We start from the raw sequence: 27,890 nt of genomic DNA on the forward strand, positions 1-27,890 counted from the left end.
GTATTTTAAGTTTTAATTTGGTTAAATACAGATGTCTGATCATATGCATTGTTCTTCAAATCAGTGATCTCAATGTTGAATGCTGCCAGTTCCATACCCAGTATCAAAAAAAACCAAAAACGCTCCACTCTAATTTAGATAAAAAGTAGCTTCCATCATAAAGAAGTTACAACAAACATATCATGGTATAAAAGATGATACTATACAATATGTCACTTTTTTAGCAATGAGCATATGGCTAAATAGAAGGTGGTAGATTATTTTTCTGAAACTGTGGCATAACAGCTTCAGCCTGACTTAAAATCTGGAAATGTAAGATTCTGCTTCTAGTTCTAGTTCGAGAAATGTAGATTCTGCTTCTAGATGATCTGTGGTATTGTTTAGGAAAGTTAAATTATTTGATTTACTGATGGATTCTTTTTCCCATCTTATTGATATTCTTTGAGGTTTCATTGATGTTGCTAAGACATGCATGGAAAATGTAGGGGAGAATATTTGTGTTTTTATATGTGCATTCATTCTATTCATACATTTTGCCTACTGAATTTTGTACTTTATTTTTTTGAGACAGCTCTTGATTGAGGTAAAAAAAAGGGCTTTTTAAGAAAATATATGTAAAAAAGTATTCTTTCAATCTGGAAAGTATCATTGAACTGTAAGATCAGATAACTTTTTTCCTGCAGACAGTTGAAACAGCATGAAATATTGAAGACTCCCAAGTAGTTTATTTATGGAGGATCTTTGAGGAAGTGTGCTATTCTTACTGTGCAGTGTACCATTGAAAGCAGGCAGGCAAGCATCCTTTTGTTTGTATGAGGTCATGTTCTGTAAAAATAACTAAGTTGGTGCAATCCTTACTAAACTTGCAATTTAAATATCATAGAAACATTTGCTCTAAGATTTGCTATTTTAAAAGTTACTTGTATTCAAATACAGCTGTAAATATTCACTGAAACCATTTCAGTGGGAGTAGTGGTAATGACAGAAGTAGCATTAATCTCAATTGACTGGTTAGTAATAATAATAATTAGTACTTAGAATTACCTTAACATTAGAACTTTCAAAGATATTGTTAGCAAGTTAGGCAACTATAACTCTCCTATCACACAGTGGGAAATGGAAACATAAAGTGACTCAGCTGATAGTTTGGGTAGGCAGTTTGCAGTAAGGAATTCAAATGTGTGTATTCTTGGTTCCTGTTCTGTAAAGGTAACCTTCTAGGAAGACTGCCTCATACTGAGAAAAAGCTTTATACCTTTGGCAGGTGTCCTCTCATAAATCTAGTTATGGGTCTGAGAGATATTTATGCCTTCAGTTAGAGAGGATGGTCCTGGCAAAACAGGATATGCACTTTCATCTCGGCACCTGCAGCTAACCCCTGGAAGTCTACGTCACTGGTTTCCACAGAAATGTTGGGTTGCAAGTAGATGTGGTGATACAAGCATGCATTTTCTGCTGTTCTGACTCTAAGACGAAGGACAGCTGGGAGTAGGTAACATTTTAAACTACATTTACCACATTTACATTTTACTACGTTTTAATCTAAAGTTTGCAAGACAATGTGTGACACTCCTGAGCTGGAAAACTTTCTTAGAAATAATGGATGCATATATCTTTTTCCTCTAGTATGCTTTGGGGAAAAATCTCCTTCTGATCTCTAAATGTAAGACCAATAGTCAATCAGTCCACCTCAGATACATTTTGTACATTTTTATTTTAATAATTACTGCAAGCATTTGCTTTTCAGCTGCCAGTGAAGGAGGAGCCAATGTGTTTACTGTATCGTACTTCAAAAGCAGTGCCTACCTGGCTCAGTCCCCACAGCTGTACAAGCAGATGTGCATATGTGCTGACTTTGAAAAGGTTTTTTGCGTTGGGCCAGGTAAGAAAAGCATTGGTTTATCCAAAGTGTCAAGTATGCAGTGATGGCTTTTAGCAGCTGTGGTACAAATAAGATAACACGCATGCTGAAAGCTTTGAATGGTTTCACTTAATATAGTTTCACTTACAAACATAAATTCAGCTGGGGCACCTAATAAGAACAAAGTTGATAGAGAAGTTGCTGGAACAAAACTAAAATACTGGAGTAAAGGTAGAGAACTCTTGTCTAATGCCTGCTGTTCTGCGAGGATAAAGACTATATAGAGTTGCATTGAAAATTGATAATATGATGAAATTAGTAAAACATGGAACAACACTGTGATCACTGAAGCCATAGTTTGCTATTAATCATGCCCAGTAGTAGCCTAGTTGGCTTTAGTTGTCCCAAAGTAAGCAGTTAAAACAAGCAAACTAGGTTTTATGTGCTTTAGGTTGCGTATTGACATATACTTATCCCTTGCTATTGTTTATGTTTCAAACGACTTTATATAGAAAACATATTCTTTATCTGGACTGTCAGTAGATAATAAAAAAATCAGTAATAGGTTCTTTCTTTCTCAAAAGCTGGTAGGACTTGGCCTTTTTAGGTGGTAATACAGCTTTTAAAATTATTATTTATTTTTTCCTAAGACCTGTTCAAAGATATGTAAGCAGGAAATGCTGGAAAACAAATCAGCAATAACAGTTTATGCAATTTAGAAAAAAAAAAAAAAGGCAAGTAATTTGGAAGATCTTAAATTTCTTGCTAATTGCTAACAGATGAGTCATGGTTTATAGGAAGACATGTTTATATTAGACTCATGCGTCTGGGAAAACCAAACCAGAACCAGAACACACACGTGTACAAGTCCATTTCCTCTGAAAGAGACAGTTTTCAAATCTGAAAGTCCTTCTGTACCTGAAAGCTTGTCTGTTTTTACCACTTCTCTCTGTTGGTCTAACAAGAGATACTGCCTTCTTACCAGTCTTGTCTGTCTTGTATCCTTTGAGCACCACAGCTACAATAATGTTGTCACTGTTGTTACAAATGGTGCTCAGAGGCAGCTAGTTTTCTTGTTGATTTTCAGTGAGAATTATCATATCTAAAGACAGCATTGTCTGTCTAATCCAAATGCTAATGTAATTGATTGTCAGTGTTATTTTTTCAAAGTGGAATGATAATTTCAGGTCAATTAGAATTTCCATTGTTTAATTTTACAGTATTTAGAGCTGAGGACTCGAATACACACAGACACCTGACTGAGTTTGTTGGTCTGGATATTGAAATGGCTTTTAACTATCACTATCATGAAGTGGTAGATGAGATTGCAGATACCTTGGTGCAGATATTCAAGGGACTTCAGGAAAGGTAATGAAAGCATTTCAGTTTCATGAGCAACTTCGTGATCTCTTGCATTGTGGTATGAAATCGGTGAGTGTTTTATTCTAAGCTTGTCACGTAATCAGTAGTAACCTGATTTACAACAGAACTTCAAAACATTTTTGCTTTACTCTTAACTAATTGTTTGTGCCTGACTTAAAGGTCACTCAAACCATAGGGCAGTAAACTATTTTTAGCCCAAGTTGCATCTCCTAGAATATGCTAACTTGCACTAAGAAAACTTGTTCACTGTTGATGGACTTCCTAACAGAAATGATACATCATTAATTTAAAACATCCTTCTTTTTGTGCCACTACAGGTAAACTGATTGTTAGATTTTTTAAAATTAATATTTGCTGTCTAAGAAAGTTTGTCTGATTTGAATCTATTATAACAGCTTGCATCTCTTCTGTGAAAGCAGCAAAGATTATTTCCGTTATTCACAGTCTAACTCATTGAAAAGTCAGGTCAGAAGTTTAGGAGGTTGTTTTCATTTGCTTACAAATTAGCCTGTCTTGCAAGCAGAAGTGCGTATCTTTTTCTCTGTGTAGAAGGAATTTTCTTTTTTATATTTAAAATAGGATATTACTTAAAAAAGAACTTTACTGGGAAAATTTGAGCAAGTCAATTATTTCTTACAAAAGGTATAAAACAGAAGTAGTAGTAAAATATTAACGTGTATATCATTGCAATAGATGCATTAATTTACGTGAAACATTTCATTAGGATTGTACAGTTTCTCCAGAAGAGACTTTAAAACACTTTTTTATGTTGCAAGAGGGACCTCTTGTGGCAAAATTGTATTGCCATTGAAAAATCATTATTTTTTCTTGACTGTTTTGTATTTTACTTCTGTTCTTGTTTCCTTGTATATAGATTCCAAACTGAAATTCATACAGTGAACAAACAGTTCCCCTGTGAGCCTTTTAAGTTTTTGGAGCCAACTCTGAGGCTGGAATACTGTGAAGCTGTGGCCATGCTTAGGGAGGCTGGTATTGAGATGGGTGATGAAGAAGACCTGAGGTACTTTGGCAGTACACAAATGTGTCAGTCTTGTGAAGGTGTCAGTTTTGTACTGTTCAATTGACAGCCCTCAAGAAGGAACCACAAGCTTATAGAGGAATAAATAATACTTGTATCCAACTCTCTTGACAAATAAATGAAAAGGATATGGAAACAGTCCTTAACGTAGACTGTATGTACCAACTCTGAAATAAAAAAAAAAAGTAACTTAAAACATAAGATGAGAGTAACTTGATCTTCTAAGCATAAGAAGCACTTGTTTTTCTAACAGTTGTTCTTTGTGTGAATTGTCACGTCTTTGAATAGAATTAAACAAAATGATTCTTCAGTCTTAAGGTTTTTCTTGTCAGTGACACATTCCCACTTCTTTCCACCTCTTAGGAAAAAGATTAAGCACGTATGATTGCATTCCCATTGGTTTACCAGAAGATTGGTTGAACTAACTGATTATATACAAACTTTTAAAAAGACACTTAATAAATTGTAAGGCTTCTGTTCTTCCTTGTAATATATCCAGTACTATTAGGATAATATACGATTTTACAGTAAAATGATCTGCATGTTGAAGATGCTTTAATCATAAGAGTTTGACAGAGCAAAATAATTTCTGTAGCAACTGCTTATGGTATTTCTCAATTAATTGTGCCTAAGAAGAAATGGCTGCACAAGGTATATGCCAATAGGAAATAGAGTACACAATTCTTCAGTAATCAAAATATTGGTGAGTAGGAAGTAGTCATATTAAGAGCAAGAATATCTTTAGGTAGCAGTTAATTTAAGGGCTTTTTAGGACTAATACAAAATATTTAGGAACAGAAATAAGTATCCTTTATTTCTGAAATTTGCCTGCACAATCCAAAGAATTCAGAAGCAAGTACTCGAGTTTCTAAACGGTAGGGTGCATAAAATCTGTAGCTTGAAATCCTTTTAGCTTTGTACAGCATATAATAAGCCCAAGTTTAAATCACTTAATTTTAATGGTGATAAATCTTTTTCAGCACACCTAATGAAAAGCTCCTGGGACGCCTGGTAAAGGAAAAGGTAACAGTTATTTTAGAATAAATAAATTTGTGATTGAATGTGAAAACTGATGTCATGGAGTCACTAGGTTGGGATAAATGCCTACGTCATGTAAAACAACTCTTTACACACTGATCAAGAATACAGTATCTCAAAACATGTAGAAGTTGTGAAGAGTTTGTAATTAGCATAAACATTTTTTAATTGTTGACTCATTCCCATTTTGTTGCTGCTTATTTAATCTACAGACAGTTTTATCTTTAACATACTAAGCTGTTTCAAACGATTTTAAATCTTTTGTATTTATTTCTATCATCTGTTATACTGAGTACACCAAACAGGATAGTACATTCCAAATCCAGATCTCAACATAATTAAAACCAACCAACTAAGCAAACCATATTCTAACTAATCTATAGGAGATGGGTAAGTACCTACTACAGAAAAACATTTTACTGCTAAACATTTGCAAATTTACAGAAGTAGTATTGGAAATCTGAAAAATAATCCATGACTTCTACTGATAAGTATTATCTTTTTAAGATAATATTGTTAAATTTGTGGAAAGATACTGGAAGATCTTTTTTCTTCTATTTCAAATATTCACAACATTGGTTACGTCTTCCTCTTTTTATTTGTTCTCTTCATCATTTTCTCTTCTACTAACTGTTTAAATTACCTTCTTTCAGTATGACACAGACTTCTATATTCTTGACAAATATCCTCTTGCTGTGAGGCCTTTTTATACAATGCCAGACCCAGTAAATCCTGTAAGTAAAATTATTTGTTGTTGTTAGTGGGGTTTTTTTTGGTTTAAATTATTCTGTGTGGGGATAACTTGATGAAATTAAATAAAGTATATTTCTGTGATCCACTGTTATAATTAAAATTCTGATAACAAGATTAGATCAATGTTACATGACATGTAAAATATATGTAGTTACTCTTCACTGGTGAAAACATAATGGAAAGAAACAAGTCTAGCTAAAGCTAGGATGCTTTATGGAGAGATCTCCGTGCTGCTGCCATCACTGAAAAGAGGCAAAAACATTCTTCTAGGATAATAGACACTTTAACAGAAAATATACTTTTTAAAAATTGTTAGAAATTCCCCAGTTCATTCCTAAATCCAGGGTAAATATCTTTAGAGCATCTTTTGCTGGGATAACTACATGCAAATGTAGTATTTTTTCAGAGGGCATGTGCATGAACTTCAGTTTTTAAAATCAGCTCTGGTTTAATGAGAGGAGCAAAAGGGATGTAATTCCTGACCAGACTCCAGATACATTGCAGTCTTACTGCACAACTTTGGATACTTTACTTCAGATAAGTGAAGTTATTGAGAGGTGCACATTTGCCATGTAAGGATGGAGCAACTGTAGGTGGGAAATAAACTCATCTTTGTTTTTCCAGAAAAACTCTAACTCTTATGATATGTTCATGAGAGGGGAAGAGATCTTGTCTGGAGCACAGAGAATTCATGATCCTCAGCTGCTGACAGAAAGAGCCCAGCATCATGGCATTGGTAAACAACATGAAGCTGAATTTAAAAGAGTATAAATCATGATTGGATTTGTTTCCCTTATAGGAAGAATTTGGGGCAGAATTTGTTACAAGGTGGTAGTGCTAAAATCATCATGCTGTTTCATTCTGAATGTTAATGCATCTGATTCTGTTTAAGCATTTTAATCTAGAGTGGGGCTATTAAGAAAATGGTTAGTTTCCCACCAACACTTCTATGAAAAGGAATTGTTTCCAAGGACTTTAAGAGAATGTAATACAGGAAATATGTTCAACAGAATGAGGGTAGACAAACAAGTCTCCTTCGGTCATGCCTCTGTCTACTGAATTGAGAGCAAATAAGCAAGTGTCCCTTGCTGAAATTTAAAAAAATAAATGAAATCTCAGCAGGGACAAGGCCAGCTAATAGTAGAAGGGTAAGAGTAAATCAGGTGATCACAAGAGTAAAATGTAGGTTAAATTTATGCTTTCAGTGAGTGGCAAAAAACGAGTAGCTCCCACTGTACCAAGATGGAAAAATAGTTGCTAAATCTTTACTTTCTTACTGCAGTTTATTCAAGAAATCACCATTTTCTGTAAGTCACATGAACAGCTGGGCCTAGCTCGTACTCAGTTCTAGAATTTCCTCCCTAAGTTATTAACAGCATTATAAAATCAAAACTGTTATAATCTCTAAATAGTCCTGGATAATTTACATGTTTGATGAGTAAAACCACACTGTTAGTTTGTATGTTAACTGGTAAATTTTTTGCTGTGTTTGCAGTTCTCTAGTCACTTGTATGTTTGGCTTGGTGTTCATTAAGCAGGTGAGAAACATGTCTTTTTCCTCTCTAGATTTGGAGAAAATAAAGGCTTATATCGATTCCTTTCGTTTTGGTGCACCTCCACATGCAGGTGGTGGAATAGGTAAGTATATGTATTTTATTTTTTATTATTTATTTTATTTTTATTACTATTTTTTATAAAAATGAGAACAGCAGCCTTATTAGGCAAAAGCATGGGGCTGTTTATGATGGGAGAATTTAAACTCATAATGGCATGGTCTGGCAAGTTTAAAAAGCAGGTGATCACAAGAGAAAGTGTCCATTTATTAGCCAGGCACATCACTTTCAAATTTGACCAATGAGGAGAATTTAAGGAAGCAAGAAAATACTGCATTATGTATGGACTTATCATTGCCTACTAATACAAGAAGCCCCTGGTCTCTTAGTGCATTTGATGAAGCTGTTATATAATGAGGAGGAATAAGTGATTGCTTGTCATCTTCAGCGATTTGAGTGAATATCAATGATCAGTTTGGCTCATGCTAATGGTTTTAGCAAAGGTACTGAGGCTTCGTGTCTTGGCTGTATTTTGCATATTAAAATGAGAAAAGATAGCGTTTAGGTATTTTAATTATAACAATTTACAGTTATGTACATTGCTTCCATTAGCAGGATGAAACTGTTCATGCATGGTGGAAATAGGACACTTTGTAGGTCCTCATCAATAAACACAATTGTTTATTTGATTCAGTCTTTCTCCATTTGCCTTATTTTTGTAAAGTATATTTAGTACATTCTCAGCATGTTCTCAAAACAACTAAGTTTGCCTTCAGTAAGTGCATTACATCTACGATATGCTATTGAGACAACTGTTTTGAAATACCTACAAGATGATCTACATCTACCTACATCTGTGATTATGCAGTACTTTGGAGCCAGAGGAGATGCAGCATTTGCAGATGATCCAAAATCATTTAGGCCACTCAGAACTAACATCAAGAAAGCTGAAGTGATTCTGCACAGTAAATGCTCCACATGGCACATCCCAGAGGTCAATCCAAGTACCAGCCAAACAGGAGATGCTGAGAGAATTAAGGCTGGTTTCTAGCTATTTCAAATGGAAACTTTAATACAGGAGAGCAGTGTGTGAAAACCAGTGTGCGTATGGGGATCATAACATGGCTGGGATGCATATGTAGCCTCATGGATTAGGAAGTTTTTCCATGTTTCCCAGTACACACATAATAACCTCCAAGATTTCAGGAAGGAAGAAGACAATTACTAGTGAAATATTTATTATTAGAAAAGGTATCAGCAGATAGTTACACAGATACATATTGCTGAATCTACAGTTTTTACTGTAGAGAGTTTGAAATTAGCTTCCCCAACTGTAGGTTTTTTCCGTTGTTGCTTATGGCACTTAATGTCTCTTACTCTGAAGCTGTTAAGACTGGTTTCGGCTATGCTGCTGTTTACAGTATTCAGCATATGGTTCTCCCAGTTACACACTTCCCATTTCAATGTTCTGTACCATCTTTCTTAAAAGTCCAGCGTGATTCAGGGTTGAATCTCTAGAGCCATTGCTTATTGATACACTTTCCAAGTGAAGTCTGCATCATGGTATGTAAAATGGCTGGCTTTGGCTCTACTTTCTGTAGTCAGAGATGCTGATGCATACATGCCAGTATTTAGTCACACCACTGTGTGAGGCTGACTGTAGGTATAGAATAGCAGGTTGGAAGGGACCTCATCTGGTCCAAATACCTTTAGTTTTTTAAGTTTCAAACAAATGAGTGGCTGTGCTGATGGTGCTTTTTGATTTGTTGTAGGGCTGGAAAGAGTAACTATGCTGTACCTAGGGCTTCATAATGTTCGTCAGACCTCCATGTTTCCACGGGATCCCAAACGACTGACACCGTAACGTGAGCTGCTTTTGAAAGTTTGAGATGATTTGCCCTGCAGATACGATACAACTGAAAGTATATCCCCTGCTACTGATGAACCTGTATTGATTTGAGTATTGTAATACGCAATAAAGGAAAAAAGAACATCTCATTTCCTGAAGTGCTGCAATATTTTTTTTATCCTTACCTTTTTATTTAAAAGATAACATTTGAAGAGATCAGGACTTTTTGTATTGGAAACTGTGTGTTGATTTGAGCATTGTAATATCCAATTTAAAAAAAAAAATTAAAAAATTCTCATTTCCTAAAGTACCACAATATTTTTTGTTTTTTAATCCTTAGCTATTTATTTAAAAGACGGTATTTTAACAGATCAGGACTCTTTGTATTGGAAACTCTGCACATTTTTAATGAAAATGTGATATATTAAGTTAGTATTCTGGTATCACGTTAAATTGTATCATGTTTTTACTTTTAATAAATTATGCAATAAAAATTTTGCTGTTTTAACTTATGTCAGCAAAACTGAATATTCTGAAGTAAATTTCTAAATTGGCAGGAAAGCATCCAGTTGTTAATTTACATGAGTGTTACATAGAGAAGCAGGTGAGAAAAGGAGCATTCTTACAATACTCGTATGAAATTGTGAAAATCAATTGCAATAAATCTCTCAAAGTAAATTAGATGCAGTGTCTGGCTGTATGTGTATCTTCACAAGATAATAATGAGTTGATCAAGAGTCAGTTTGGGTTTGGTTTCTTTTTTTAGGCCTGTTCTTTATGTTATTATTTGAGAATGGTCAGAAGGTTACACACACTCATAGAATACACAAGTATATGTAATACTCTCAGAAAATAAATGAAAGGTGAGTTTGAGAGCAGGTCAGCCTCTAAGGTAACAGACAAAACAAATCAGCAAGGATTTAATGTATCTATTGCCAATGAAAGAAAAGCAAATAATGTAAGCCAACCTATTTCAGGGTTGGGTTTTTTCACTTGTAAGTGCTGTGAATGGCCCAGCTGTTGTACATCTAGAGAACTGAGTGCTTCTGGAAGTCAGAGTACTTCCAAAATTCTTTCTGGACATCCTTTTTCTCAAATGAACCAGTTACTTGAACCTCCTCAATTTGCAGTGATGTGCAAAGCTACTTCTCTTCCTCCTCCCAACCAGCCATATGTGCCCTGCATTTGGAGAGGAACCAGTGTCTGAACTTTCCTTTTATAGACCTCATCTGATAGTTGTTTTTCAAATTTAAAACATTCTTGTAGGTGTGGCTGCCAGAGAGCAAAGGCTTAAGTTGCTTACTTGGGCATTGCAATGGAGTTACTCTAATATTCATACATATTTGTAATTCCCGACCTAATTTTTGCTTCGCATATTATATGATAAAAGTTTCATTAGGAGGTATGGTTTAGAAAGTCTGTGTTATTGTTGCTACCTTGATTTTTAAATGTCAGAGAAGTCACATATTGGTTATGCTACAAAAAGGTCAGTGAGGCTGTGTATAAATTGTGTAGAATTTCACAAAAGGGCAAATCATCTTTTGCAGCTGCCACTGAACAAGACTTAATTTTAATGTTTTGTGACAAGAGTTCTCCATTAGAAAACAATCATACTAAAGGTCAGTTAGGTAAAGTAATGGAAATGTCAACGTTAAACTTACTTTAGAAGTCATACAACTCAAGGAATAAAATACTTCGCAGCTCTGCTTATGAGTCTGATCTAATTAATTTACCATGGAATATTCCCCACATTATTAACTTTAAAATCTTACAGTGTACCCAGATGTACTTTACAAAGTTAAGTGGATTACAAACACCTCTTATCACTACAGACAACTTAGTGATGAATCCAAGTTTCAAAACAGTTGTTTTATTCAGCCAAGCCAACTGGAATTAGTTTAATTACCTTTATTCATACGGAGCCAGCAGTGTATCCCACATCGGAAGTGCATCCTTCTAATAAGGAACAAAATTACTGACTTACATTTCATGCCAAGAAAAAAACCTGTTTCTTACTCTAAATTTGGCAGCAAGTTTTGTGCGTACATTCCTGTGACAACTGTGCTTATCCCCCATGCAAGAGTTATTTGAGCTCATGTTGTAGTTTGATTTATTCACTTTGGCTGCACAAGAACAAGAATTCAGATGGAGGCCCTAATACCTTTGTACACAGAATCTTTTCATGCAGTTTTTCTTAGCTAACTGAAAATAATTATGATCATAAATCAAAATGCATTTGTCCTCAATGTAATCTTAATGGGATACTTTAGTGGGAGCTGCACATTGTTAGAACTCTTTTTGAAACCTTGCAAATAGTAATTTCAGAACTTTATGTGGCTTTGATAGGTGACAACTCTAGTTTGGTAGTTCTGGAAAAAATCAAACCTGTATAGTTGTGTGTTCCCAGTAAGGTGCAGGAAGTTAAGCATTTTACATGGAGTCCACATTGCTGCCGCTTCTCCATCAGTTAAAATGTTTTGGTTTTTATCTCTTTCATGATCTACAGTGTTCATTACACTTGTGTAATTTTTTTAAACTAAGGAACTATAAGAGATACTGGCAAGGGAGTCATCTGCTCAAAACAAACACAAAGCTTCAGTGTGCTTCTGAAGTTTAACTACATTTTCCTGTGGAAACCCGTCTGTGTTCACTGAGCTGTCTGAATTTGCCCAGCAGGAAGAAGGAGGACTCAGGCTGTTCTCCTGGCAGCATAGTGCAGGACTGGCTCCAGTTGGCACACAGCTCCTGGGGGTTAACCTCAGTGGACAGCTTACTACCACAGCTGCTTGCTCCCTGCCCACTGGGCCAGGGGAAAAGAAAGGAATTGTAAAAGTAGACAACTTCGTGCTTCCACCCCAGGCCAGTCAATTCCAGGTGCGTTGGACACCTCTCCAGGTAAAAGCAAATTGTAGCCTGCAGTCTGCTGCCAAAGGGAAGGAGGAGAACGTATTAGCAACATCCATTGTGGCACACTGCTTGGCTGCCCTGGACTCCAGTGCATACTGGGTTTCCAGCATGTCTGGTGGAGTGGCACAGTTTCATTCAGGCCATGGGAGTCCACTGTTAGCTTCTACCCCATGCACCCTGCATCTGCCATGGGTCCCCTTTGAGCATGTTCCCATGTGCCAAAAAGAGAGAGCCTGAAAAAACAGCATGTTTTCTTAACAGCCATCTCTATAGAGTACATAGCTTGTCCAAATGCATTTTAATTATTCACTATTTGTTGTTTGTGTTTTACTATTATTTTCATGCATTTTCCATATGGAATTTATTCATTGAAAGTTTTTAAAAATTATCAAGTTCAACTATTTTCTTATTTTCTTTGGATTTAAAAGAGCATGCAAGCATAGGATAAATAACCAGTTGTGCAGTTTTTCTTCTACTTTGCTAACTTTTTAACCCATAGCTGTCTTGAAACAGAAAAAAAACCAGCCAAACAAAAATCTCCAAAAGCTGTAATCTTGCACTAAAGCACAACAGTAGGCATTAAAATAATACCAGCTTTAAAACAAAAAAAAGACTAACCCAGCCAGAAACTTTAATCTCTACAATGAAAAGTGAGTGAACAAAGCTGAATCTTGCTACATGCCATAAACCCCAAATTGCTAGGCAGCCTTTCCATTGTGCAATTAGAAGTCTCTGTTCACTAAATGGCAAGTGCACTGCAATAGGAAATAACGGTACTGCAGGAAGCTTGTGTAGCTAGGGCTTTTAAAAACGTTTCAGAACTGAGATTCAGCCCTTAGCTGCGGTAATTACAGCAAAGTTCCCAGTTAGGCAGAAATTAATGACTTTGCAGGTGGCAGCGCAGTTCTAAGTAATTTTTCATAGATACTGAAATGGCTCCTGCTGGCAAGCAATCATGTGCCACCAGCTGCCATTCGGTAATGGCTGTCAGCCATGACACCGCTTGGCATATGCTACCTTATACCATTCTACCCATGAACCCGTTACAAACAAGGAGCCAAGTGTCCAGACTCGAGCCTGACCTTCACCTGGCTTAACTTGCGCCATGCTCACCTGAGGCTGGTCCTTTAAAAGCTGGAGGTGCAGTCTACCCAGTGGGTTTTTGTCAGCAAGACGCTGCCCAAGACACCTCCTCCAGCACACAGCTTAGTGGCTTCATGGCTCTGGGCCTCCTCAGCAGCGTGCTGGCTGCGCCAGTAGTTGTAACTCCCGTTATTGTAGCTGGCCTGCTTCTCCGGGAACCTAGCAGCCTGCTCAAGTTCACTGCAGCTAAAGACTACCCTGAGACCACCACAGCAGACACCTACATGTTTGTGGGCCACATCCTTCTACCTGCGGAGGTTAAAGCCCTCCACAGCACTGACAAGTTTACAGACAAAGCTAATCAACCCCCCTCCAGCAAGTAGTGAAAGACTCATCTGGGATCAGAGTGCTGATGGCCGGGGCTGGTGCCTAGCCCACCCTATGCTTCTTGCCGGCATCTACCCGCTGAGCCTTTCCCCCAGCGAGCAGCGATCCATCTCCAGCCCGGTCCCAGAACAAACCCCAACTCCAGCACGACCAGCGCCTTTGGCGCGCAAAGGCCAGTGAGGGAAGGGGGAGCTCGGGCCTTGGGGGGCGGGGCTCTGCGGGACGGCGGTCACCGATTGGCCGGCAGAGCGGCGCACGTGGGGTGCGCTGTGGCGCGAATCGCTGTGGGGCCGGGCTGGAAGGAGCGTCGGTCGGGATGGACCTGGCGGTGGGGAGCGCGGGTGCGGTGCAGCAACAGCAGCTTCGCGATGAGGTGGCGGAGAAGTGCCAGAAGTTGTTCCAGGACTTCTTAGAGGAGTGAGTGGAGGGGCTGGGCCCGGCGGAGGGCGGGCAGGGCCGCCAGGAGGCGGTGGGCCGCGGCGGGCCGCTAGCGCCTCAGAGGGAGCCGCCATTTGAGTGAATCTTGTCAGGGCCTGTCGCCGCAATCCGCCGTGTTTCAGTCGGGAAAGCTCTTCCGTCATCTCGGTCCCCTGCTGTGACATTCCCCTGTCGTGAGGTGTCTACTTTGCAACAGGTATAGGAGAAGAGCACGGTGCTCCCTTGGTTGGCAAAATCGTCCCCAGAGAAGTTTTGCTGACACTTTCTTAGGTGCGTTTGGTCCTTTCCAAAGTCATTTTGTGACAGCCAGGTTGAAAATCCCTTTCAGGGCTCGGTTGTTACACCTTAATACATCTGGCTTCCCACAGTTTGCTTCCCGAGGGCCCCATCAGCAGCAAACAAGGGAACTGTTAACATCACCTTGAGGAAACCCCGGTTTGCTGGTGCAGGGCCGTTGTTAAATCATAAGTAAGTTTGTGGGGCAGACCTACTGTATGGAGTGCAGACCCTTTGCGTCTGTGCTGAGCGATTGATAGAACAGATGCAGCAAAGGGGTGGAAGAAGTATTGTTGGAAAGGCGTTTGCAAGGGACTGTGGGATGCTGTCTTTTGCACACTCCTCAATGTGTGTGATCCTTTCCCTCACCTTCTCGCCTGAATTCAGAAGTATCTGATTGCGTTTGATTGCTGCCTGATGCGTAAGTATGAAACGCTTTCCTGAATCACTTTCAGGTTTCAGAACAGCGATGGGGAGGTCAAATACTTGCGTGATGCTGAAGAACTGATTCGACCAGAGCGGAATACTTTGGTTGTAAGCTTTGTGGATTTGGAGCAGTTCAATCAGCAGCTTTCTACCACTATTCAGGAGGAATTTTACAGGTAAGGTGTACCTGAGAGCTTAGCAATACTGTAGTCTCGTGACATCTTTTACATGTTATATAAAAAAATAAAGGTTTGTCTGCTTCTGTATCCTGAAAACACATTTAAGATTTTTTTTTTCTCTCTTACTGGATCAGAACTTCTTTCTCAATGAATTCCTTTCTGGAAACCCTTAGCTAACTAGCCAGCTGCATTTATGCTGATAAAGAAGTAGATGGTCAATACAGGAATAAGGAATAAACTCTAGAACTTCTTTCTCTGAAAATGCTTTGTGAGTCAGTGGCTTATTTTGAGGATCATCTACTTAATACAAGGATAACAGTGTCATAAAATGAGACTTTAAAAAATCAATTTTCAGACAATAAAGCAAATGGCATTATTATGCAGTGATTGCATACTTAGTGTATTTAGATAGGATTTCGTGTGTTTCTACAATAATAGGGCAATAAAAGCCAGAACCTAGAAATATATGATAAAAGCCTTTGGCGTAGTCTAAGCAAAGAAGGCATTTTGATAACTTCTTTAAAAACTGAACTTCTCTTCTGTATTTCAGGGTTTACCCTTACCTCTGCCGAGCAGTAAAGACTTTTGCCAGAGACCATGGAAATGTTCCTGCAAACAAGGATTTTTATATTGCATTCCAAGATCTACCTACCAGGCTCAAGTAAGATGATTACTAGTTCTGGAAACTTGTACATTTTTACTAGTGGAAGTGTCAAAACATACTGGAACTGTTTTGGTAATATAGTGTGAAATGTACAGTTGACCAGTGCAATTATGAGGAAGTTTCCTGATCTTGTGCAGGTTATCTTTTGAAACATTTTTCATTTGTGAAACATACTCAGATACTTACATTCGTCATATTCCTCAAACGTAACTTCTGGAATTTAAACAGTGATTTAGAGTATCTTGCTGTTGAAGTAGCAGTGAAGTAGCTTTTGCATTGGTTTGACCTTTAGAATTAATCCAAAAGTTTATGTAAAATCATAAAATGAAAATATATTCTAGTAACCTTGCTTTTTCTGTCTGTTAAAACTGCTCTTTAGTCACAGACTGAATGAAACTAGGTTGCATGTTAGTACTTGGGTAGTACCCTGGACCTAAAAATTGTCAACTCAATAATTTAATCTTTTTGCATTTATGTTTTAAACAGAATCCGAGAACTAACTTCGGCAAAAATTGGCTCACTGATGCGTATCAGTGGACAGGTGGTGCGTACCCACCCAGTCCACCCCGAGCTTGTAAGTGGAACCTTCATGTGCCTTGACTGCCAGACAGTGATTAAAGATGTGGAACAGCAATTTAAATACACACAGCCAAACATCTGCAGAAACCCGGTCTGTGCCAATAGGAGGAGGTTTCTTCTGGACACAAACAAATCAAGATTTGTTGATTTCCAAAAGGTACAGTGGTGAGGTCGGGGGGGAATTACAAATATAAATGATGTTTCTGTGGTAGTTGAAAGTTGTTGCTTGTACTGCTACACATTGAAGACTGTTAATTTTGGTTCTGTCAATATCAAGAAAAGACTTAAAGAGAAAGCACTGGAATTTATACAGATAGTTTCTTTCTTTCTATAGAAGGCTTATGTTTAAGCATGGGACATTATGAATATTATCAAACCGGTTTTGTTGTATGATGTTTATTGTCTAAGTAAACCACTGAAAAACCATGTATTTGAGCCACTGCTAGTTTCATGTTGCAGGTACATCATGTCTAGCTGTTTCGTAGGAAAAGATGTGTCTTTTAGTATATGCAGTGTTTTATTCCCAGTTGATTTCCTTCTACCAAATCCTCAGCACTTCACATACTGCAGTAGTATTTTGTGTCAGTGACATTAACTGGACTTTTCAAGTTGCTTTTCCTAGCCCTCAGAATTGCCACTGTGGTCACTGTGTATCCTCTTGAGTTTCTCCAAGGCTTCTTAGATACTGACTAGTGAAGAGATTTTTGGTTGCTTGTCTTCTTGTAGGAGAAATTTCACAGTTGATATGGATGGCAGCAGTCAAAGGCTAGTTACTGTCTTTGTTAGCAGCTTAGCTTTAGAAGCATTTTCAAATTTGGTGACATTTGCTAAGTGCTTAATATTCTCTCCGTCCTCAGGTTCGCATTCAGGAGACACAGGCCGAGCTGCCACGTGGTAGCATTCCTCGCAGTGTGGAAGTGATCTTGCGCGCAGAAGCAGTGGAGTCTGCTCAGGCAGGTGACAAATGTGACTTCACGGGGTCACTGATTGTTGTGCCTGATGTGTCCCAGCTCTCAACACCAGGTTTGTTGCTATTGCTCATGACCTTGAGTTCTTCCCACTTATTCTGGGAATTGCTGTTCTGACTCCCACTCTAATGGCAGGGGTACGTGCAGAAACCAGCTCCCGAGTCAGTGGGAGAGAGGGCTATGAAGCTGAAGGTGTCCGAGGACTTCGTGCCCTTGGAGTCAGAGAGCTGTCATATAAGCTAGTCTTTCTAGCTTGTTACGTTGCACCAACAAATCCACGGGTGAGTCTGGGAAACAAAAAAAAAAAAAAAAAAGGATTTTAAAGGTATTGATGATTTGTGCTGTTATGGCTTTACTCAAATTAGGGACTGGGAATGAGTAAAGCTAAGTATGTGTATCACCTACCTGTGCATTTGACTGTCTTTATATACTGATTAGATTTATACAGCAGGGATTTTTTTTATTCTCATCTTTGTTGTTCATAACAGCTTTCACAGATGTGATTATTTGCCAATGATATAAATGTATCAGTTCTAAAGAGGTAACTGATCCATTTATTTCTGTTCAGCTTTCATCAATTTTCTGCAGCATTTGCTTTTCCTCCAGGAAATCCTGGAGGTTTGTTTCATTTTGTCAGAAGGAAAACAGCAATCCTCGTTCCCTCCCTCTTATTTATCACATAATATCTTGGAATGCTACTACAGCATAATAAGTAATATCAACTATGGCTGGGTTAAAATATCACGGTATGATATTTTAATCTACAATCCTGCTAGCAGCTTCACCATCACATATGATAAAACCAGCATCTGTTATTTTCCGAGTATAAAAGTCTCCTGCCTCATTCTAGATGAATGAAGACCTTGTAAATTCCCGTTATTGAAGAATGCTTACAAAGGCAAATTTTAGCCAGAGGAAGCAGTAGTGGTTTACTTGCTCTTTACTCTGTGGACAAGCACATCTTTTTGGTTTTCAAAATAACTGAAGTTGTATTCTTTTGATTTTGACCACTAGGAAATTGTCTGTTTGCAAAGGTATAAGGCAATGAGCTCTCATTTGGTAGTGACCACATTACTACTTTGTTTGTCTCCTTTTTTTTTAGTTTGGTGGAAAAGAGATCCGAGATGAAGAGCAGACTGCAGAAAGCATTAAAAACCAAATGTCTGTGAAAGAATGGGAAAAGGTGTTTGAAATGAGCCAAGATAAGAACCTTTACCATAATCTCTGCACCAGCCTCTTCCCCACTATCCATGGTAAGAGTCCATTTATTGCTTCTTAGAGGAAAGATGTCTCTTGTGAAAATACGTACTCTTTTTGCTGTCTGTGTACTGCTGTTTGGGAAAACTTGAGAGCTGTGTGCCAGCTACCACAAACTCTCTCCTCCAGCACTGGTTTTGCTAGTAAATGAGAGTCTATTTCCTGATTACTTGCTATGCTTAATCATTAAGGCCTTCAAGGTAATTAGTTAAAACAGTTGGTTTTGCTATTAGGTGATCTACCAGACCATACATGAAGTTGGCTGTTGGATGTGAGCTCTATTCTATATGGGCTTCTTTCAAAAGATTTAAGGGATCCAAATAGTTGTATGCTCTTGTACATGTATGTGCGTGTTTGCAGTTCTTTTTGGCTTAGAGCTAGTTTGAGGACTTATGTTGGTTATATCTGAAAAGTTTGATCAGCTGAATTTGGTTCATATTCTGAGCCTTTGTAGCATCAAGGAATTCAGCTGCTTTCTGAGTCATTCTGCCCTGAAGCACATAAATGCAGTTTTAGAGGATGTTTAGCAAATAGGTAAATTCTGAGCAGATGTACCCAAATGCTCTAAAATGCTAGTGGGGTGAAGTTTCTTTTAAATAGGAAGAATGTGGTGTGTTCTTTCAGATTTTTAATCAAGTTGTCTGTTCTGGGGCAGGTAATGATGAAGTGAAACGTGGGGTCCTGCTGATGCTTTTTGGAGGAGTTCCTAAGACCACTTCAGAAGGCACTTCATTGCGTGGGGACATCAATGTTTGTGTGGTTGGTGATCCAAGTACAGCCAAGAGTCAGTTTCTGAAGTAAGCATCTCATTAAAACAAAGTATTTAAACATTGTCCAGAGTGACAAGAGCTATAAATGTGAACTGTGCTTTTTCCATGTTAAGGAAACGGAAGTAAAACGTTTAAGAATATTATCCAGGAATTGTTTGGATGTGGTTGAAGTATTTAAACAGGGCTGAAGCAAACTCAAGTTCATGTGATAATCACAAAAAATGAATATTAATTTCTAAATTTTTTCAAATGACATTGTATATTAAAGTACAGAATTTATTTCACATATAAAATATCAGGCAAATGAAATAATTATTTCTGCCCCCTGCTGCATTTTTTAGCTTAGTCAGAGTGGGTAGGTTTCAGCACTTGGACAAATAACAGCTGTTAGCTCTGAAAAATAGTTATAAAATAAATATGGTTTATGCTACGTCTTCTAATGCTTTTTAATTGGAAATTTCATTCAATATAGTTTTATTTTGCCATACTGTTCACTGACCTCAACTTCATGGAGAACAATGCAGAGGTCCTTACAGCATGTACTGCAACTCAGAAATCTAGAGGCACCACAAAAGCTGCCTTAGGCTGCTTGTGGTCAGTCTCACTGCTGCTTTCTATGAAGCCATTTATTCCTTTTTGCTGATATTTTTCCTATGAGCTGTGTTAGCTTGTGAAGTCAGCAGAAAACTTGTGGGAAATGGTCTGGATTATTTTTTCTGCTGGTTTAACCACAGGTGAATAACAGACTTGTGAGAGACTGCAGTTAGATAAGGGTTAGTTTCCAAGGTTTGCTCAAACATCATTAGAGGTGAGAAGGACTACCTAAATATTAATTGCTTTCTGAAGGAAGGAGTAAGTCATGGCCCGGGAGATTGAAAACAGCTCTGTATCACAGTTGTCTTGTTTCTGCAAGTTTTAATTGGACTTTAAGTTCCTCACTGTTACTCTTCTCCTTAGGCATGTAGATGAGTTCAGCCCTCGTGCTGTATACACCAGTGGAAAAGCCTCCAGTGCTGCTGGTCTGACAGCTGCTGTTGTGAAAGATGAAGAGTCTCATGAATTTGTCATTGAAGCTGGAGCACTGATGCTGGCGGATAATGTGAGTCCAGGAACTAGGGTTCCTGCATCCTGGAGTGGTTTTGGTTAATGACAGAGTGCCAAATTGTCTGAAAGATGCTTTTTTTCCCCCAAAAAAATGATTGAACTGGGGTGACATTATTTTTTTTTCACTGTAGGGGGTTTGTTGCATTGATGAATTTGACAAAATGGAACTGCGGGATCAAGTAGCCATTCATGAAGCGATGGAGCAGCAGACTATATCCATTACTAAAGCAGGAGTAAAGGTAGTTTGCACTATTCCTCTGATTGTCTAGTCTGTACTGTCACTGGACTGTTTGTTACATGTACTGATCTAGCATCGTCTGTCAGATTCTCATGTCAGCTGCTTCACTGTGGCAGGACAGAGATCACTTGCCTGCAAAGCTTTTGTGTCATATACCCTGGCAAAAAAAAGATCAGAAATGTTACTGAAAGGGGAAAAAAATGTAGTGGAGGACAGGAAACAAAACAAGAAAATCCTAACATTGAAGTAACCCTGACAGAGGATATAGACCTGTGCATGTTTGTGTAAACGTGTATTTGCACTGTCAGAAATGGAGTGTTGTGAGAAGCAATTTTAAGTTTGCTTCAGTATTGTTGACAAGAGTGTGACAGTGTTAATATATTGATATATCAAACTGTTTCTTGGGGCCAAGACCTAGTTAGAGCTGGTTAGAAGAATCTGGGTTCTTCTGAGGAGTGATGGTTGTAATACCTCCATTGAAAAATTATCTAAAAGATATTATGCTGACCTATTCAAATTGCAATGAGCTGATTTAGCAAGTGGTCACAGACATTCTCCTCTTCTCTTTTTATTCATATTTTTCACTGCTAGGCTACCCTGAATGCCAGGACCTCCATTTTGGCTGCAGCAAACCCAGTTGGCGGGCACTATGACAGATCCAAGTCACTGAAACAGAATATAAACCTGTCGGCACCCATTATGTCTCGCTTTGATCTTTTCTTCATTCTTGTGGATGAATGTAATGAGGTAATCTTAGAAACTGTCAGATAATTTATGTCAGAAAATATCTCTGGAGGTTTCTAGTCTAACTTCACACTCAAAGCAGATCACAGAGAACAGGTTGACATGATGAGTTTTGAGTATCTGCAAGGATGGGGATGCTGTAGTCACCCTAGGCTCCTACTGCAATGTTTGACAACTCTCATGCATTAAAAAAACAACTTTTATATCTAATCAGAATTTCTCATGGTTCGGTTTGTGTCAGTTGCCTCTTGTCAGTCTGATTCTAAGAACACTCTGGCTTCATCACATCTATACTCACCAATGAGGCAGTTGTTTTCAAGCTGAGCAGACCCAGTTTTTTCAGCCTCTCATACATCATGTCCTTCTGTCCCCTGACGATCTTGGTGCCATCTGCAGTTTTAGGTGAAGCTGATTAATGCAAGTGTCTTGCTTCTGCTTTTCTTCTCTGTGCAAAGTTAAAAGCTGGCAGTACAAATTTGAACATGCTCTGTTGAATACAAGGATACTGCCTTTTCATTTTGTAGTGATTTGAGCTGCAAACTTAACACCATTAGTAATTTTTTAAAGGTCACTGGTCACTAATGTTGAGACTGCTACCACCTGTCTATGTGGCATTTGCCTTGGGAATGTGTGAGATAAAGAGGTTAAAGTTGGTTTAGTGCTATTCTCTCCACTGTTTTGCTCAGAGTGATTATCTAATTGAGAAGGGACAGATGAAAGAGACACAGTCGGTTGAAAAGGAAGAAAGCAGTTCTCACGCTGTAGAGTGCTGCTATCTTCCTGTTCTGTGGCTAAGTTGTAACCCAGGAGAGTTCCAGGAGGTTATAAATCCTAGAACTGTCTTTTGTCCCTTCTCTGCTATGTTTCCTTCAATTAAAAACCTCTCTGGCATTCTCCTGAATCTTCTGGCAGAGAGTCTGGCTTCTGGGAAGGCTAGCTCTGCCATGAGGATTGCAAGTGAGGGAGGGGAATGGGAAGGAAGGCTGCTTTGATACTTGGCTGACTTTGTGAAAGTGATCTGACAGAGCAATAACATTCCAGGTTACAGATTATGCCATCGCCAGACGCATAGTGGATCTGCATTCCAGAGTAGAAGAATCTGTTGATCGTGTCTATTCATTAGATGATATCAGAAGGTATCTGCTGTTTGCTAGACAGTTCAAACCAAAGGTAATTCTATTTTCCTGTATAAGTTGTTCTGTATGAGGGAGATCCAAAGGAACATTAGCATGCTTTTTTTTCTGGCAGATACAAAGACACTTAGTGTAGAAAAGAGCTCTAAACTCATTTATTATCTAGAAACATCACATAATTCTGGAGCTATGTACTTTTGGGATTATGTTTTTAACTCCAGTAATCCAGCCAGCCTAGCTGAGACTGTTTCATCAGTAGTCTTAACTCTGGTGGCAGCTCTTAACCTCTGTCTTGAACAATTGAGGGCTTGTGTCATAGTTTTCGCATACTTCAAGGGCATGGGTTATTCAACACAGCTACTGCAGAGATTTTTGTATTTCATTGATGTATTGCTTAATGTCTTTATTTTAAAAGGGTATTGTTTGCTTTTGCTGTGGTAAGATACAGAATATGGGAAATTGTTCTAAGTACAAGTTTTTGTGATCTGTCCAAATAGCAGCTTGGAGGGACTGTGTGTTACATTCTTCAGAAGTTCTAATATAGTTCATCTCAAATGGAAGGAGAGGACATCCTCTCTTACAGAGTTTTGAAAACTCCCATTTCATTCCCATGTGGTGGGGAGTTTGTTTTCCACCTGGATCTGTATATGTGCAGATAGATCCAGGCTAGGAAGTGTGTACACAAAACTGTAATGAGAGTTAGTATATGGAGTGTATGCTTGTATGTACATTTGCAGGCAGAGAGGTAAAGAAACAGAGCAATCTAGTAGAGACAGACATGAATTACGCCCAGAAGCAAGTCAGTGGAACAGAAAAATAGAAAATACCAAAAATCTGCTGTAAAATAATTAGTGTGTCAATGTACTTACTGTAATGTCATTGTTGCTGTAATAGTTGTTGCAATATAATTTTAACATAATAAGATTGTAATTTTATTTATAATGTATATAGCATAGAATATTTCAGAGAAAAGCAATAGCTAGTACAAAAACATCTGGGGACTGTCAATCTAATGCAAGAAGAATAAGCTTTAATACTTTTAACATGGCAAACTGTCATACTATCTGAATGTCACAAAGATATCTAAGGAGTCCGAGGACTTTATAGTGGAGCAGTATAAACGATTACGGCAGCGTGATGGCTCTGGAGTGACAAAGTCGTCCTGGAGAATCACAGTGCGACAACTGGAAAGCATGATTCGGCTGTCTGAAGCTATGGCCCGTATGCACTGCTGTGATGAGGTACCATGATGGAAGTTTGTTTTTGATGAATGTTTATATAAGTGTTTATATAACTGTTGTGGGAGCTCTGGCTGTGCTGTTTGGCTGTGGTAATGTACATATTCAAATCCTGTGGGTGAAGAGGAGAGTTTGGATCATGTTTTCACTTGTGATGTTGTCACACTCTGAATTTGTATGCCCTAAATACTGGTTTTAAGGTATGTCTTGTAAAACTGAGATGAGCTGGTCCAAACTGACAACTTACATATTTTTGCATTACAGTTGTATCAGCAGCCTCAGCCCGTTAACTGTCAAATCGTGGCAAACAGGGGCTATGTGACACATGCAGTGATAGAAACTTGTTCGCTGGTTGTGTAAGAAGGACACCCATTGGCTTCTTTTCAATTAAATTCAGCTTATACAGAAATAGACGGCTTTTAGCTTATGGCTCAGCTAGAGATGATTTTTCCAGTTTTTGTTTTTAAATTTCAGAGGAGAGTCTCATTAATTACATTGTTTTTTGTTTGGTTTTTTTTTCCATATTGCTTCTCTTCAGCCCCGTTTCTTTCATGTTTCTTTCTCCACTGATCTTCCTTCAAAGTGTTCTTGGCTTACGTAAAATTTTTATCAACTCCACATGATTGCTGAAGCCTGAAAGATTCATCAGGTTTCTTATTCCCTCTCTAACCGTGTGTGGAACTCAGAGGAGTTTTAGTAGGATATAATTTGACTTGTAGAGTCTTTGTTGCTTAGGATTAATCAGGTGAAATAGGTAAAAAAAATCCTTTGTCAGAGGTGAGTTTATGGAGCTGTTGGGGGGAAAAAGCTTTAAACACTAGCTCTTATCCACCATGCCTGTTTAATACATGGGTTTTTTTTTTGTTTGCTTGTTTTTCAAATCTCACCCAGGTTCACCCAAAGCATGTGAAGGAAGCTTTCAGGCTTTTAAACAAGTCCATCATTAGAGTTGAGACTCCTGACATCAATTTGGACCAAGATGATGAGCAGCAAATGGAGGATCAAGAGGAGCAAAATGGAGTCAATGGTAAACTACTTGTAGAGAATTTTTTCAATGGGGAAGGTGCTTCCAGCCTTTTACCCTTTTTCAGTATGCTTCTTTTTGGTTTCTCATCTAAGAACTCTTGACTTCTACTCTTAACTCATGTATTTCTTCAGCCTCCTTGTGGGTCCACTCACCTGGTTGGTCAATGCAACACTTTTCAGTGGATCAGAGTACTAAACAGTTGAAAGATGTTACAGATTTAAACCTGAGCATGTGTCCAAACAGGTGAAGCAGAAGCTCCAGCTGGGGTCGGTGGTGTAGTGAATGGGATCAATGGCCATTCTGAAGACGTGAACAAGGACATTGCACCCAAAGCTTCTCTTAGACTGGGCTTCACTGAGTATCAGCGAATTTCTAATCTCCTGGTGCTGCACCTTAGGAAAGCAGAGGAAGGTAAGTATTTTTTTATTAAAAAAATGGCAGACCCTGAGTTCAGGGAGCAACTGTTACTACATCTCATGCTGTTGCATTTGGGATTTTCACTCCTGCTGAGACCAGACTTGTTAGATCACGTGCGGACCTGTACACATGTGGCTAAACTACATCTGATGATACAGATAAAACTCCTAGCCCTAGTTCTTCAGTCTTTTATTGAAACCCAGGAAGTCAAGTAGCATGTCAACAGAGCAGATCCAGGAAAGGATTTGTAGCATTTACTGGTTTAACCTAACTGGAAGAGTCAGCAGCAGTGAAAATTGTAGCGAGACCTTTAATATGTGCCAGCAGGTGCAGCCTAAAATATATACTTAACCAGATAGCTGCAATGTGCCAAATGGCTGCTTCATTCTTAAGAAGATTAAATATTTCTCTTGCAGTGAGGCTGTTATGAAATTCAGCAGTTGTCTCATATTATATACCAATGCTACAAAATTTTGGAAGGGTATGGAGACTATAGTACATATTCAAAATACTGAGTATATGTAGAAGGATGACTTCTTCATTGTTGTGTGACAGTGATTTTATTTTGCCCTCAAAACATACTTGTATGAGACCTTACAGCTGCTTTTTCTTGAAGCTGAAGGCTGATGTGGTAGCTAGGCTGCTCACTTGATTTGTAAGCTACTTGGATGCATAGACCTGAAAGCTTCAGTTCTCAGTCTTAATGTCTCTAATTAAACCATAATGCAACAGCCTCTTGTACAAAACATGATGTTTGAAGAAACAAAAGAAAGTTTGAACATCTTAAAAAGCATGTTTCTCTTTTCAGCATTTTAAATGCTAACATATAAATGCTTTTCTCTTACACTTTGAATGGTATCTTACTGATGCTATGTTTATGCAAATTTTTTTCTTTGCAGAAGAGGATGATTCATCGTTAAAGAAGAGTGAACTTATTAATTGGTATCTAAAGGAAATTGAATCTGAAATAGAATCTGAAGAAGAACTAATAAATAAAAAGAAGATCATCGAGAGAGTCATTCACCGACTTACACATTATGTATGTATAGAAATGTGTGGATAATGAGAAAGGGTTTTAACTTATATGGCGCAGTGATTCATTTTTAATAGAATACTTTCCTAATTTGAGAAATACGTTTTGTGCTTTTGTGTTACTGACCAATGCAGTATAAATACCTTAATTTTTTTAATACCTGCTAAAATAGAGAAAACACTGAAATAAGTTAAGTTAGAGATATGTACAAGTAAAAATTGAAACCACCATATTATGTTCTTATAGAAGGGGAAGTGATATTTTTCTGTATTTCTATGGTGTTAGCTATACATTAGGATACAGCAATACAAAAATTCAGTTTATTCAATGGATGACTAAATCACGGGGGCACTAGGGCAGTTTGGAGGACTAAGTATGAAAGTATAAAGTACTTCTCACTTTTAAAGACACAAAACCACTTAAATTGGTGTGTTCCCAGAAAGCATACAATATGTACGAGTCTTCCACTGAACATAATTGTTAAGATTAGGAACCTGTTAAAGAGGGAGTTCACAATTAAAAGGGCTAAATAATTTATCAGCAAGAACTGCTACCAGAATAAAGAGACACTTTTCAAAAAGTACAAACAAACCTTTCTGTTCTTGTTTGAATACAATTTTTTGTCTGTTGCAGGACCACATTTTAATAGAACTGTCCCAGTCAGGGCTGAGAGGATCCAAAGAAGAGGAGACTTTTGATGAAGATCCATACCTGGTTGTCAACCCAAACTATCTGCTGGAAGACTAAGAGCTGAGAAGTGGGTTGTAGAGCTGCCTGGTTACTTGTTGGAAAATACATTCTTTGCTTGCAAGGGTTGCTATACTATAGCTAGCATCCTCAATTCCTATGAATGCTTTACTGTGGAATGTGCCAGTGTACAGTTAGTAATACATGATTGCTCATTGACACTGAGCATACCTGGAAAGTTTTTTAAAAAAATACACATATATTAGTTTTGTTACTAATTCTGGGTTTCAGTGCCATCATCCAGATGATGAGGAGTATCATGGAGATGCTTCTGTTTTAAGCAAGAGGAATTTTGCATTGTTCTTCTATTGTATTTAGTGGAATTTCTATGCTATTGTTTTTTATTCTTTTTCTTATTAACATAAATAAAAGATCATTAAATGTCTGGAGATGTCTGGGGGTGGATTTGTTGTCACTCACATGTGGGATTGCTATTTTCTATGCTTATGCTTTGAGACTGAATGTAAATGTTTAATGTCTTAAGAAAGATTACATTTCTCGGGTGACAGATGCTAGTTTTTATGAAGATTTTTACTTCCATTAATGGGTAATGAGAAACTGATTACTTCTCTTTCTTTTTAGATGAACTAAAGTTGTGTATGCTCATGTTGCATATGTAAAATAGAAAATTGAAAATAGCCAAGCCCAAAGCAAAGCTTAAGGTCAGGAGGTCAGAAACCTTCATCTTGATGAATGTCTGGACTTGTAAGTGAATTGAAAACTGCCATCATTTGTGAGGGAAATTTAAGACTGTATTTGTAAACTTGTTTGTAGATTTTTCTATAAGAAATTTTTACTT

At 38.0% G+C, this 27,890-nt stretch overlaps 2 protein-coding genes across 2 annotated transcripts in view; both read left to right on the forward strand.

Moving 5' to 3' along the window:
• DARS1 (aspartyl-tRNA synthetase 1) overlaps positions 1-9,625 on the forward strand; it is a 40,991-nt gene extending 31,366 nt beyond the window's left edge. Inside the window, exons 9-16 of the mRNA XM_005153759.2 lie at positions 1,748-1,882; positions 3,082-3,229; positions 4,119-4,265; positions 5,264-5,306; positions 5,975-6,055; positions 6,699-6,810; positions 7,641-7,712; positions 9,400-9,625. Of these exons, the coding sequence (XP_005153816.1) occupies positions 1,748-1,882; positions 3,082-3,229; positions 4,119-4,265; positions 5,264-5,306; positions 5,975-6,055; positions 6,699-6,810; positions 7,641-7,712; positions 9,400-9,491 (830 nt within the window). The 3' untranslated portion in view covers positions 9,492-9,625. The remainder of the gene's footprint in view (positions 1-1,747; positions 1,883-3,081; positions 3,230-4,118; positions 4,266-5,263; positions 5,307-5,974; positions 6,056-6,698; positions 6,811-7,640; positions 7,713-9,399) is intronic.
• Positions 9,626-14,132: 4,507 nt separating this feature from the next.
• On the forward strand, positions 14,133-27,476 carry MCM6 (minichromosome maintenance complex component 6). The gene is made up of 17 exons (XM_034062440.1): positions 14,133-14,270; positions 15,023-15,169; positions 15,723-15,833; positions 16,323-16,572; positions 17,273-17,438; positions 17,519-17,664; positions 18,486-18,636; positions 19,296-19,437; positions 20,368-20,509; positions 20,646-20,753; positions 21,344-21,499; positions 22,538-22,666; positions 23,709-23,870; positions 24,759-24,894; positions 25,138-25,305; positions 26,211-26,350; positions 26,978-27,476. Exons 1-17 carry the CDS (start codon positions 14,170-14,172, stop codon positions 27,089-27,091), a joined length of 2,469 nt encoding a protein of 822 aa, XP_033918331.1. The 5' UTR covers positions 14,133-14,169; the 3' UTR covers positions 27,092-27,476.
• Positions 27,477-27,890: the final 414 nt, after the last annotated feature.

This window comes from Melopsittacus undulatus, chromosome 4, assembly GCF_012275295.1.
Source record: "Melopsittacus undulatus isolate bMelUnd1 chromosome 4, bMelUnd1.mat.Z, whole genome shotgun sequence".
NCBI lineage: Eukaryota > Metazoa > Chordata > Aves > Psittaciformes > Psittaculidae > Melopsittacus > Melopsittacus undulatus.